Below are 15,534 nucleotides of genomic sequence, written 5' to 3'. Positions count from 1 at the left end.
CCTTTACATGTCACTACGTTTAAATAGGTTGACTTGGGACATTTTTTTCCTGGTTTTTGTATTAGACCCGTCGTCCATTTATTTGTAAGTCAATGACTAAAGGTTAATTACAGCTTCTGCGTACTTGGATGGCAAAAATCCGTGGTAATGGCTCGTTAACTCTTTCAGGTATTCTCGATCTAAGACGTTTAAATTAAATATTGTAATGATAAATGTATTCTATATTTACGAAGAGCAACCCCTAGAGTTATATGATCATTCTTCTCAGGGGAATCTGCCTTACGAATGAGCAGTACAGTTTCATCAGTTTTACGATTTCAAGTGTAATTTGTTTACCTATGAAATAAACAATACTTTGACTTTGACGCAGTGTTTTCTCAAAAGTCTAGCCGGGTAAGTAATAATAATATGTCGACTAAATTCGTAAACCTCGTAGCCTGTTGAAAAAGGCACGAAAAACCGAATTACTAGAAATAATTATATGACAATCTATAATTATGTCTTTATTTTATAACAAAACACAAGTCTCTAAGTCTAATTTGATGTTCAGCTATTTTATGTGAAATTACTCCAGTAGTTTGTTATAGTTATTAATACAAAGATCGAACACTCCGGCCGGAAAGAAGACGTCGTCTGGCACGGTATGCTAGAAGACGTCGGTTCGAATCCGGCCGGATCGAAGGAATTTTTTCTGAAAGTTCGATCTTTGTTTTAATAATTATAAGTCAAGAAATTGTAAGCTTTAATTGCCTATATACGGGAGTAGTAGAGCTCTTGCGAAAGAAGTCGTCTAGGGAAGCACTGCCACCTTACCTATTTCTTTACTACGTTTCGGTTTAGAAGGGTGCCGGTGAAATTACAGGAACATGAGACTTGCCAACTTATGTCTAAGACTCACGACTTCTTCACCCCGTCACCAAGTGACCATAAAAAGTGATAAATGAAGTGATAAAAAAAAGGCGTCATTACACCAAAGGTGCGAGTATGTTAAATTTAATAAAAAGTTTCCGATGTAATTTTTAGGTCTGTCAAATTTTAGTTTACGTTCCGAGTCACGAGAACCGACACCAATAATAATACACTCGTTTCTAATCCGGTAGAGTCTAGTCATCGCACTGGTGTGGCGACACAGTTACACATTGTGGAAAGCGTGATCGATCGTGGGCATCGAACCTTAGACCGCAGGCCGAGAGCCTGCATTGATTACTAAGCATATAGATGTATATTTTATTGAATATTTCACGCATATTCTCTAAAAGTGTTTTTTTCTTTTCTATTTCAAATTATAATTCTTTGTTAAAGTAATGGAGAATGTGAGGAATAACAATTGAAGGAACTATACTGGTAGTAAAAACTGGCTTATATAGTGTTTTTCTCCAACAAAGAAAGATGTTTAAGAGTATATAAAAGACGTTTGATATAAAGATAAAGATAAAGATAAATTTATTTCAATATAACTTAATCTAAATATAAGTAAAAAAACAAACGTAAGGGAAGCTAATATGCAATTGGTAAAAAAAAATAAAAAATAAACCTTAATTATTATACTAATCATGAAGCTATAGAATTAATTATTAGAAGCCTACCAGTATAGTTGCGATGCCTAAACTAAGTACATTATTACCTGTATCTTAAGCATCTTGTTTGTGCACAGATTCATTATATTAGTGCTTAAAAACAAAATAGCTATATTTAATTAAGAATAAAACAATTAGCTTTTACAATATAATTATGAAATAACTTCTAGTAAACCTTCTGTTTCATCATAGTTTTTATTTTTAAGCCAGCGTTTGACGGTCTTTTTACATCCCATCTTATTCAAGGCATGAAAATGCAATGTTGAATTTAATTTGTAGTAAAGTAATGTAATGATATGTAAGGACAATTGCTACAATTGTTAAAAGACAATGTTATTGCTTTTCTAGATGCTCTAATAGCAATCTGCTGAACTTCGGCGAGAAGTTTGTTGTTTTTTGTGAGAACGTTCTACTCACAAAAAACAAAAGAATACCAAAGCACTTTAGTTTATTTTACCACTTTCCTTTTTTTTCAATTAGCGGTACAGTAATTCTCGCAATCACAAACAGTGTGGAGTTGGCTGTATGAGTTTTTGTTGTGCCTGTTTATGTAGTTTATTATTAGCAGGTAGATTTAAAAGTTTAGAGAAGAGGACAGTAATGGATTTTCATACTTTGCAGGTCTTGGCCGGGAACAAGTCGTACGGTCGTTAAACGACAAACTTTCCGTGATTGTTTTTTGAAAGTAATGCAAACATTTCCGAGCATGTTTGAGAAAAGCATTTTTGACGTATAAACAGTTGCATTAAACCAATGGTACTAATTTAAGTGGTAATTAAAAATTGAGAAATATACTGCAGTCAAAGTTAAACTCAAATAACAATTTATGCTATAGATGAAATATTTACACTTGAAATCGTCATTTTTTAAGCTACTGCTCGTTCACTACTCTTACCTCCCTGAGAAGAACGAGCAAGAAACTCTAGGAATTGTTCTTTTCAAATAAACTTAAATGCTTGTGTAGAATCTAGACTCATGTTGTCTTTCCATATATCTTTATCTAACACGTAGTCTACAATTTTGTAATATGACTTTTCAATTAAAATACTTTTAATGTAAGTTTTAAACTTAGGAAATGGTATTCTTAATATATGCTTCGGAATCTTATTGTAAAAACGTATACAGTTCCCTATAAAAGAATCGTTTACCTTAGTGAAACGAAAACTGTAGCACATCTACAGCCTGATGTGAAAACTCCCTTTCAGTAGAACTCCTTGTTAAAAAGTTCGTCCAGGGCCAAAGAATAGCTTCTAGAATCATAACCCTTCATTGACCTCGTCGTAGTTGTGCAAAAAATGATCTCCAGGTCACGGACAATAAAATACAGTCGCCTTGACACCGGGCATTAAGATGGTGAGATCACAGTTTTCGGGATAACAACAAGTTAACGACATCTCGTGATGTACGGCAATCTCGACATCTCGCGAATTACGTGTGATAATGTTAAAGATATTGTTCATGCAGGGGACATTTTGCCATAAAATAAAATAAAGAAACTGTACAAATAAGGCCTATTGCCAAATTGTGTCCTTGGTATAACAAAATCACGTATGATTTATACGTCAAAAGTGTTTTTATCACATGACAGTCGTAACTACCTCCGTGGCCGAAGGGTTACCATGTTGGACCGTGCCACGCAGAGGTCCCAGGTTCGATTCCCGGGCCGGATGAAACATTTGTACGGCCTACATTTATTTCTCCCGTGAGTTTGGGTGCAATTTGTGGTTGTTTATGTGTGTGTCTATGGCAGCTGCGACATACAGTTTCCATAGTGTGGGGCTATGTTGAATGTGTGCGTTATTATTATTATTTTTCATTTTTTAAACCTAACTTAACCGAACCTAATCGTGTCTTTGGGTTATTTCAGAAATAAAATCCAGTTTGTGATAGGTTACTACCGTATATTTATATCGTATATAATATATATTTTAACCTAATAAGAGGATATATAATTAACCCTCCTCTATTGGCCCAAATTCCTTTTCTATCCCGGTAATATTGCCGTTACGTCCTTCGTCAGCGTAAATACAGAACAGAGATGTTTAACTCTAATTTAACCCGCTCAATGACACTAAGACTGACACCATTCATCGAAGCCCTGACCGTTAGGTAGGTTAGGTTAAGTTAGGTTTAAAATAAAAAACGTTTTCGTCTCAAAATTACTTTCGAGGTTATGAAAATTCGAGCAAACGTTAAATCTGGAAAGTGTCATTTCGGAATACTGATAGGTAACCATTGAATATTTAAGTAGGACAAATAACGAGTTCGGTAACACTGAATCGAAATTTTTTACATCCGTTGTTTATTATTTAAAGCTCTGTGGCCAAATTCCGCATCTTACCTTTGACCGGTGATCCACTCAACCTTTAGGTAACTGTAACTTTCATGTTTAGTTATAAGTAAGTGTAAGTTATACACATAATAAATGTTTTTGATATATATTTCCTTTTCAATGAAGTAATATTTGTTTTCTTTATACACGTAAACAAGTTATTGTAATTACTGTCCCCTATATTTAGTTCTGCTGGAAGAAATTTCTTTTAAAAGTAAGCAGTAAGTATATTATAAATGTGATTCTACATTTTTTTTTATGACAAAGTTATAATCATACATTTATGAAAGATAAATAGAGATTATTATGATAATATTTCCTAATAATAAAGCCTAAAACTATGCTACGTTAAAAAAGTTCCTACTAATTGTACATGAAATTTTATAATAAACAACTGTTGAATATTTAATTATTTAAAAAAACAAATACCCCATTGCAAAAATATTTAGCTGGAAACATTGACTTACAATTATATGGACGTCGGGTCCGCGCTAAAAAGTGTCCGAACTTATAGGGCGTTAAAATCGTATACAGAGCGTCATTCACGCTTTAGTCTTCTGTTGTTCGACTGACAGCGAAGCAAGCAAAATTAGACAGTACTGCGATGACATTACAATTTAAATTCAACGTTTTAGCTTTTTGATATTCCTTGACATGTCGCTACGTTTAAATAGGTTGACTTGGGACATTTTTTTCGTGGTTTTTGTATTAGACCCGTCGTATATTTATTTGTAAGTCAATGGCTGGAAAGATAAAAAGAAATAATACACTATTTCGATTATGTACACTATATGAACCGTATGAGTGCGGGAAAAAAATTCGAGCCGAGTTAAAATCAACTCTTAATGCTGAAGCGTGTCGGTGCCACTGTAGAAGAACTCAGATTGTACACCTAGAGATAAAATGATCCCTGTGATATTTCTGACCGTCATTTCTCTGATTCGAAACTTATACGAAAGACTGAAGCGCTGTAGAGTATGGTGTAATCCTTATTTCGATTTCTGTATTCACATCGAAAGAAAAACCTTTACACTAGCTCGGAAAGGCTTTCTTTCTCCTTAGAAATCCACGCGCAAAAGCATTTTTACCACGCTAGCGTGGAAAAATTTTTGAAATTCGAACTTGACGATGGACTGTGATGGAAAAAAAAAATAATAACACGTTCAAATAAGCGATTTGTCGTGCATTACTTATTTACGTAATATAAATTCGTTGGTGTATTTTATTTTTATTATTGTTGACATTAAATTGGCAACGATAACTAATTGCGTTTATTAAATTATTTTAATTAGTCGAAGAACTAATTTAAATTCAATAATCACTTAATCACACAAAATAAAAGCACAAGCAAGACTAAAAATTGATGAGGTGTAAATTCAGAACGCATCCGAAGGTTTTCATTTAATTAAAAAAACTGATGTTTTAAAGTTCAACTGTTTTTCTTTCATCTACCATTTTCCTCGCTATACGTGGGGCACAGTATAAGTTAGTTTCTGGAATGAATAAGAAAAAAATACTATAAATGGTCAGAAATGAATTCATTGTTTCTCAAAATATCCTCCGTTAGCGTTAATGCACTTTTTTATACGAATGAACCAATTTTGAAAACATTTGTGCCTGAAAATCGTTGACCACGTAAATGGTTTTTAATTTTTGGAAATAAATAAGTCACAAGGTGCCAGGTCGGGACTGTACGTTGGTTGGCTCATAAGGTCAACGTTGTTCACCTTCAAAAATTCATTTGTCTGTCTGGCCGTGTGAGAACTGGCATTATCGTGGTGCAAGATGATACGGCGTTTACGGTTATTTTTACTGAGTTTGTCAATAATTTCCGGCAAACAAATGGTCGTGTACCAATCACTGTTCACGGTACAACGATTCTTCAAAGCAACATTAGCCACGTGTCCAGTTTTATTTAAAAAAAGAAGCAATCATCCGCTTAACGCACTTTGCACGTGCGCCACTTTGGTTGGTTTCGGCTCATCACGAAAGACCCATACGCTCGATTGCAGATTTGTTTTGGGATCGTAACTATAAATCCATGTTTCGTCATCTGTTACTATGTCCCACACCAAATTTGACGCCCCTTCGTTGAATCTGGTAAGCATGGCATTGCACCAAGTGACGCGATCCGTTTTTTGAGCCTCAGTCAAATTGTGTGGGATCCACCGAGAGCTCAGTTTTTTCACACACAAATGTTTATGTAGTATTGATTGTAATTGACTCATGCCTATGTGTAAAGATGCCCGAATCTCATGGTATGTCACATGTCTGTCTGTTTTGATCACACGGCGCACAGCATCGATGTTTTTGTTGTTCACAACAGTGGACGGGCGACCATCACGAAATTCGTCACTGAGATTCACACGACCGCGTTTGAATTCTGCAAACCAGCTATAAATAATCGTTTTGCATGGTGCTTCATCGCCAAAAGCAACGAAAATGAAAATGAAACAAACTGTATTCCACAGCCAAAGAGTTCCATTTTCAAATGTTGTAATTACTTTTTAAATATTGTTTATGCAAGTGGCCAGTTCCGGAAACTTATAGTGCGCCCTATGTAGTGAGGTGAAAAGTTGTATGTTTCGCTCGGCAGCAAAATTGTTTTGCGTCTCGTGCCTTGAAACCCTCGCTACGCTCAGGAATCTACTTTTTAACGGCCTTCAAAAAAAGGAGGAGGTTCTCAATTCGACAGTATGTTTTTTTTTGTATGTATGTTACGCGATAACTCCGGTATTTTTGAACCGATTTTGATGATTCTTTTTTTGTTGGAAAGAGGGTCCCCTCCTCCATAATAGTTACATTTAATTTAAATTCTAAATTTAAACGTGATTGTTTTTGTCGTATTTTCCTTTCGTTTTGCTGTTTTTGATTTGATAGCTACATACGTGTTTTATAATAAAAAAATAATAAACTGTAATTAAGTTTGCTTTGGGATTGCTCACTCGTTGTTAGCACCCACCCTTTACCCCATTTAAACAGTCCGCTTCACTAAGCATTCCTTATTACTATAGAAGCAAGGTGTCAAAAGCCATTTTGTCAATGTTAATCAATTGTAATTTAAAAGTATGTCCTTGTAACAATTTAATTTCAAATCGAGTTTTTAGGTTTTCGCGATTGTTACACGTAGGAAATGTAACTATTTTTTCCAGATTTAAATCGCGTAAAGGGCCCGAAACGTTAGTTTGTTTGAAAAAAAACAAATATACGCGATTTAAATCCGGAAAAAATTTAATGACTTATTGAAAATATTTATACGCATGCTGAAGCAGTTATTCTTATAAATTACATTATGGCCATGAGGTTGGTATAAAATGAACGTGCCTTTAAACCTATATCCTAAGTTCCATTGCTGCACATGGGTCTTTTATATATATATTTTTTAATTACTTTAACTTTAAATTGATAGTAGAATATTTTGTAATAGATAATTTATTTCGTTTGCCGGAGAACCGGGTCAACGCGCTTCGATAGTTATTGCGAAAATTAAAAAGAAATACAATAAAAAATGAGGCAAGTAAGCAAGTTAAAAAAGTATCATAAAAAACTAAAACATCTGTATACAGTTTATTTCTAACAGATTTGACAAAAGAGGTTCCCTATTTTGTAACAGACTTTAAAAAAGGAGAAGGTTCTCTATTCGACGTATTTTTTTGTGTGCATTAACATGCACAAAAATAATACTCCGGCACATACATTTGTGAACCGATTTTGCTGATTCTTATTTTGTTGGAAAGAGGGTACCTCAGTATTGGTATCATTTCAATTTGAAGAAAATATTCCAACTCTAAGGGTGGCAAACTAGGGGATGAATCCGGTTTCGCGCACTTTCCGATATAAGATTGCAATAAAATTTGGCAAATAGATGTAATTAATAGAGGTACGACGAGTGGGGTATTTTTTAAGTGAAGTGTTTTTCTTGATTTGTTTTATTAACTATTGTTTTTAATTTTCATTTTATTTCATTTTTTTATTTTTGTCTGTTTTCTGTGTAGTTTATTTAGGTCAGCATATGTTATGTTATATTATTTTATAGTGTATATATTTTTTATATGTGGTAAGAGTTGTCATTGTTTAATGATTGTTTGTTTATTGTGATGTTTAAAAACCTATATATTTTATATTATGTTAAGTTGATGTATGTATATGTTCCTGTTGTTAAAGTGTATGTTCGTTGTAGTGGTGTCCTATCTGTTTCTGTTGTGGTGGCCACAGAATATCAGCGCCGGTCTGTTTCTCCGTGAGCAAACTGGCACATGCTGAGTGGTGACCATTTTGGTTCCTTATTTTTGTATTTGTAAAGTAGTTATTGTCAATGTAATGTGGACCAAATAAATATATTTTCTTTCTAAATCCCCGAACTTTTGAGATCGGTTTTTTATAAAAAAGTTGTAATTATTATGATGCCGATTGAAAAGGGTAGACGTAGGCTTATGTTCCACCCCCTTCTCAGGGGTATTCCAATGATTCGCACTTGACGCCTGCAGACTTATTAACATTGAATGCATTATTTTGGTGTACATACTCCATCGTCGACCTTATCGTCACTTTCCATCAGGTGAAATGGAGGTCAAATGTGCACTTGTATATTATAAAAAATAATAATAAAAAACTTACATAATCAATGACCATCCTAACCCACGAGCCGAAGAAAATGGCGCACACGATACCTAGCAGCAGCATTACAACCGCCGAGGCCAGGACGAACCCTGAGGAAAAATAAAAGGCTTTATTAGCATGTACATAAAACTTATACTCTGTGGGTTAAAAGGAAAACGCTCTCTTGACGAGTAGAAGTTAAAATTTAAAGACAATGTATCTGAAAGAGGCATAATTTAACTCATTCAAATGCTACCCACAAACATTATTGCGTTTACTACATTTTACACCACATTTTTATCTTCGTTCAGAAAATTACATAGAAATCAGATGCGAGGAATTCACTTTAATACGACGATATGTAAACTTATTTCAAAGGCTGTTTTTTGTTTGAGAGGGCGTTTTAATCGGTAGGGGTCCATCCACGCAACCTTTCTGTTACCCCCGCAGGACTGATGACCACTAACTATAACGCGGCTAAATGACAAATGGTCAAATAACCATTTTAAATAGCAATAATCTCAGTACAGAGAACTAAAAAAACCGACCTCAAAAGTACGTGGAATTACATCTATTAGCCAAGTTTTATTGAAATATCCCCTAGTTCGCCACTATACAGGACTTGACACAGGAGATAATAAAATCGGTTCTCATTACTCAAAGTATATTGAGAGATAAAAACGCCTTAAATTGGAGAATAGCAAAATCAACCAATAAAATAATTGCTCCTTAAAATAAAATTTAGGCGCTATTTATAAAAATGAATCTTCATGCGTGAACAGCCAACCTTATAGGTGGATGATTTTCTTCAAAATTAAATGGGACCACTATGGAGGTACCCTCTTTCCAACAAAAGAAAAAGAATCATCAAAATCGGTTCACAAATGGCGGAGTTATCGCATAACATACATACAAAAAAAAACACAGTCGAATTCAGAACCTCCTCCTATTTTTGAAGCCGGTTAAAAAAAACAGTCAAAATTAGTTAACTTGTTCAGCTTATCGGAACTTACCCTAACGATGCATAGCTGATATATCATGAAACCATTTCAATATTCTAAAACTGGGTTATGGTTTTTTATGACGTCTCAAAAAAATATTTTGTCACTTAGCCACGTTTTAGCTAAAGGACGGCAGAGCAGAGAGGTGTCCAGATAATTTACCCATGTAAAAAAAGGACCCAGGACCTTCCGATCTGTACCCCACAGTGGTAACCGCAAGGCCAACGACGCCGTCAAGTACTATCAGCCAAATAGACGCCATTCACAAAAATGTTTTTTTTCTAATCGTAACTGGCCCCGTCTCTTATTACGCTGACCTTGTGAAAACCTTTTGTTGAGAGGAAAAATATAATCTAGTTTAGACATTGGTTTACATGAACTAGCAGCTGCGGATGAACGCTGTTGACCACTGTTGGTTACACGCAAAAATAACCCTTAAGGTGGAAATGAAGATATCTGTCAAATGACTTCAAAAAAAGAGGAGGTTGTCAATTTTACTTTTTTTTTGTATGTATGTTACGCGATAACTCTGTGATATTACTGAACCTTCTTTTTTTTGTTGGAAAGAGGGTACACCAGTATTGCTCCCATTTAAATTTGAAGGAAATATTCCGCCTCTGGGGTAGCAAACTAGGGGATGAACCCGGTTTCGCGCACTTTCCGGTAACCGATTTCAATAAAACCTGGCGAATAGATGTAATTTCACGAAATTTCGAGGTTTTTTTTTAATAAAAAAATTATAATTCGAATTTAAAATTGCATTTCATCGCGTTAGAGATGAAACTTCAACGCATTTTCGCATAGTGCGTTTTTACTAATTTTTGTTGAAGCGAAACTATATTTAGTAGCAGGAAAACGCCTTGTGGCACTGTTCGTCCAGGGAAGAGCTGCCACTTTACTTATTTCAGGGGCCAAGCATTAGTTTGAGTCAATTTATTGCTCAGGGTGAGAGGCGCAATGGCAGTACCCCTCGGATCTTTGCGATTTAAGGCTCTGAGTGGAACAGCAACAGCTATTCAAATTCAAATTAATTTATTCAATGTAAGACAACATAGTCCATAATTATACTAATGCATAGAATTACATCACGTTACTAACTAGATTACATTCATTATATTCGAAGTTACAATAATTAAATTTTAAATAATGGCCAAATATGTAAAATTAATTCAAGTCAAGATGCTGTTGGCGAAGGAACTGCATCGCTTGCGCGTTGCTGCTTGGAAACAATCTACCCGCGCCTCAGCGAACATCTCTGAAGCGCTACAGTACCCAGCCGCCCCAGCAGCACCCTAAACGAGTCATTGAATTGTACACGCTTGAACAGGCGTGTTGTTAATTCTCAGACTAGTGTTCACTACCTAATTTTCGTGGCAAATTGTTTACTTAAATATTCAAGTTATACTATCGTGCAATTATTAAATAACACCTTACGATAAAAATAATAAAAATGACCACAACAATAAACACTGGTCTGAGAATCATCGTTGTTAGTCCCGTAAAAAAGCATTACGTACTGCGCAAGCGCGCTTAAGGCTGGTTGGTCTTCTCATAGTACAGGCGATTATTTACGATAGAAACCAGTCCCACAAGTACAATTCTCAAACTCATCATAAAATCTTATAAATGTACATGATAATATGCCATAAATTACAAAACTCATCTTGTTTATGTTACTACAAGAGCGGACAGCGCATTCTAACAGATGATCTAATTGATCTGTCACTCAGTCACGTATTTCCCTACGTGATATCTCCACGTCGCCAATCGACGTGCGTCATGGCAATTTTGTTGGCGAATCTGAACATGTGTGTAGTCTCCAACACTCATTGGATTGGATTGGATTGGAGCGTGGTGGACTATGAGTTTAACCCCAGCAGTGGGGTCATTAGATACCGCTACAACTCCTCCACATGACATTAATCATAAAATATAAAAAACATCTTTTATCTCAACAGATATGTTTTGCCAGTCAAACATATTTTAAAATATAAATAAATTAATTATACCATTATTTGTAAAGTAAATCCAACGTAATTGTTATGTAATGTTATATAATGTAATGTTAAATTTATTATTATTATTTATTATATCCTTAATTGATGGGTTTGATACCTGGTAACCTAAAAATCTTGAATTTCCGAATAAAAATTACGTCATATTTGGTGGCTATAGTTACAATTTAATATTATTTTGTAACACTAACTTACATTATTATTTATGTTACTTACTTACACTACTTACATTACACACTACTTACATTACTTGATGCTTTAGAGTTAGGTATTTTGTGTGTGATGAAGTTTGGTGGTATGGCTTACTGGGTTGCAATCGCTCGCCATATGGTATTGGCAGAAAACAAGCTGTGTTTGACTTTCACGGTCTACAGTATGTATGCTGAGTCAAGACCATTTCGACACAAACTGTAGTAATACATACAATTTTGTTAATTTTCACAGTATTTGTTTATTTCTCTCACCATATTTGTTTTTAAAATGAAATTAACTTAAATCGGACTTTATTCATCAAACACACCCACACATATACATAGAACATCACACGATATTACGTACTAACAAATTATGAGCGTAGTGCTGTTTAAATGTGTATTTAATTAATAATGTATGTTCTATGTGATTTTGTGTTATACTTTGTGTAGTGACTGTAAATATTTTGTTTCTGTTTGCATTTGTGTTGAATAAACTTGATATATATCTATCTATTTTGCCTGTCTCCGTGGCCGAACGGTTACGGTTCCCGGGCCGGTAGAGGTATTTGTATGGCCAACATTTATTTGGGCGTAATTTGTGGTTGTCTATGTATGTGTCCATGGCACCGCGACACAGGGTTTCCCTAATGCGGGGCTAGGTTGAGTGTGTGCGGTATTATGATTATTACTACAAATACTTGAGAAACTGTTGCGGGCATGGGCACAACAACTTAATCCAATGCATAAATAGTGAGTAATAAGGTCACATCTCCAAAATTACAACTTTTGTGAAGAGAGGTTTGAAGATTCTACGGGCGATATTAGTGGATGACTTTTTTAACTTTAAGTAGGATAATTTTTATTAATAAAAAAGGAGATTAGTAGGTTGGTAGCTGTAAAGGTATCTAACTAGGTGACGAAATACTTTCATAGATGGCGCTACGGCTAAAAGTCGTTGAAAACTAAATACAAAGATACGACAACAAGCACATAGAAAAAATCGTGAGGTCCGCTGGTTCGTTCCGTGACATAGTTGGCATTACGTCTGGCACGGTTTGCTAGAAGACGTCTATATTTTTTTCTTTCTTTTAATAATTATAAAAAAAGAGAGTTGGGTATGACAGAAGAAGCATGAAAGTAGAATTAATGCAGTGAAGATGATGTCTTTGTGAAAAATTTGTGAAATAAAATTGAGTGATATAGTGAAGAATACTCTAATACGTGAAAGGTGTGGCTTGAATGAGGATGTGGTGACTAGAATAGAGAAAGGGATGTTGAGGTGGTTTGGGCATGTAGAGCGGATGGATTTAAGAACAATTACCAAACAGATTTATGATGCGTATGCGGATGGAAGGGTTTTAAGAGGACGTCCTAGAAGGACTTACATTGACCAGATCAGTGACGCCCTCAAAAAGGCTAAGATCCGAAGTGACAAGGATAAAAAGTTGTATGAAAAGGGTAGTTGATATATGTGAGGCTCGAGAGTTGTGTCAGGATAAAGTGGCATTCCATGGTCTCTGTCTACCTCTCCTGTGGGACCAGGGCGCGAGCTTATGTACGTAAGTATGTAAAAAAAGGAACCGAATTCAAATTTTGCTTATATGTGTACATACAAACTGAAACTAAAAGTTAACAATCGGTGATCGGGATTCATCCCCTAGTTTGCCACCCTTAGAAGCGGAATATTTTCTTCCTTGAGGTGGGTACCTCTTACCAACAAAAGAGAATCATCAAACGTCGGTTAACAAACGCCGGAGTAACCACGTAACATACCCACAAAAATTAATACTATCGTATGTAGTTTTTATTATTTTTATGACCTTTCTTATGATACTAATTGACGGGAAGAACTAATCTTGCGTCTGGTGTTAAGTGACACACTGATCAATAACAATTACAGTGCCACTCAGTGCTTTAAATCGCAAAGATCTGAGGACACTGCCACTTCCAAGTTCTTCAGCTCCTCTGCTATTAAATGGTAGTAAAAACACCATGAAGAACAATAAAATTGGGAAAAAAAACGAGATTTTAGTTTAAGAACGGTATTGTTTAGAACGTGCGAGTATTTTTAAGATTCCGTAGCGAAGATTCTAGCTCGTCATCATAAGATAATATTCGTACGTTGAACGCTCCAGGAACAAGCATCTCGTGTATCACATCAACATTCAACAAGTGGTAATGCTGAATAATGTTTCGATATGGCCGATGCTTATATTGTTTACAAAACATCCATTTCGGTTTCCTCAACTAAGTGAGTCAAATTGTCTTACCACAGCCTCGCCTGTCGTATATTACGCACTTTCAATTATAATGTAAGTAGTTTAAGCAGCAGTGGAGCTCCTTGTTAAAGATTTCGTCCACCTATACGTATATAGAGGTACATACCTATCTCTGGCGCCAAGCGGTAATGCCAGCATTACTTTGTTCCGGTTACGACGGGTAAGGGCGCTGGTGAAATTACAGGCACTTGGGACTTGCAATTTATGTGTCAGGGTGACGGGTGCAGTGGCAGTGCTCCTCAGATCTTTGTGATTTAAAGCTCTAAGTGACACTGTTAAGGACAGACGTGTATCCATCAGCATGATCTTGTATTATAAAAATAATAATAAACAAATTTGGGACTTGGACGGGCCGTGCTGTTAGGTTTCTATAAACTCGTTCATACGATGTCCATGTCCAACGTCAAAACTAAAGTAAAATAACCATAATTATATTCTATAGGTAAAATTTTTACACTTGAAAACATCATTTTTTAAGGTACTGCTCGTTCACTACGCTGATCTCCTCGAGATGAGCGAGCAAGAAACTCGAGGGATTGCTCTTTTCAAATAAACTTAAATGCCATAGAAATAATTTTGAATCATATTTGTGTGGAATCTGGACTCACGTTGTCTTTTAATACATATTTATCTAACACGTAGTCTATAATGTTGTAATATGAATTTTCAATTAAAATACTTTTAATGTAAGTTTTAAACTTAGGAAATGGTTATCTTAATATATTGTCCGTAATGTTGTTGTAAAAACGTATACAGTTCCCCATAAAAGAATCGTTTACCTTAGAGTTAAAGGAAAACGTGGTACCACGAGTTTGGACTTAGTTCTAAGGATATCTTCGTTCTTAATGAAATTATATTTTTAAGGGCATGCAAAACATTCGAGTAAATGTACTGTAATGCCACAGTCATGATACCAGTGTTCTTAAAGTTTTCTCTTTGAGAAATCCGAGAACCTAAACGGTATACAGAACGAATCGCTCGTTTTTGCAACACAAATATGGTTTGTATATCTGCAGCTTTACCCCACATGAGAATCCTGTAGGACATTATACTACGGAAGTAACTCATCAACTCGGACGGGCTCATACAAACTAGCACAGCCTATATGCAGTAAAAAAATAACACACGACGCTCCTCATACGTCATATCGGTCAAGAAATTTTTAGCCGCACTGTATGTAGTGAATGTATAATAAAAAAGGAAAAAAAAAGATATTTGATAATCCTTATCTGTAGTGATATGATAATAATCGTCATAACCCAGTTTTGCATCTTAGTATGTGCAACGATGTCTATAATTTTTTTATTAATTGTATTACTGGTTGCCGATTTTCAATTATATTTATAAATTTAGGGACAGCTTTCGCTTGGCCCATTTAGCTATAGTCACAGCCTATCGAATAGCAAGAATGATAACTTTGTATCTTACAAAAGAAGGCGATCAGTGTGTTGTAGAGTCACTTGTTTCAAAGTGTTTTTTTTATTTATTGGCTAACGTGATCGGGATGGATCTAGCTAGCTATGTTTAAAGAACATTA

General features: G+C 35.2%; 1 protein-coding gene across 2 annotated transcripts in view; it reads right to left on the bottom strand.

Moving 5' to 3' along the window:
* Window positions 1-15,534, bottom strand: part of LOC113228352 (scavenger receptor class B member 1) — a 127,192-nt gene that overhangs the window by 41,269 nt on the left and 70,389 nt on the right. For both annotated transcript variants that reach the window (XM_026461617.1, XM_026461618.1), the window contains exon 2: window positions 8,527-8,618. In XM_026461617.1, coding sequence (XP_026317402.1) covers window positions 8,527-8,618 — 92 coding nt within the window. The remainder of the gene's footprint in view (window positions 1-8,526; window positions 8,619-15,534) is intronic.

The sequence above is a fragment of the Hyposmocoma kahamanoa genome, unplaced genomic scaffold, assembly GCF_003589595.1.
Source record: "Hyposmocoma kahamanoa isolate Upper Pololo Valley unplaced genomic scaffold, ASM358959v1 228, whole genome shotgun sequence".
In the NCBI taxonomy this organism is placed as follows: Eukaryota; Metazoa; Arthropoda; class Insecta; order Lepidoptera; family Cosmopterigidae; genus Hyposmocoma; species Hyposmocoma kahamanoa.
This window is presented reverse-complemented; position numbering and strand designations above follow the sequence as displayed.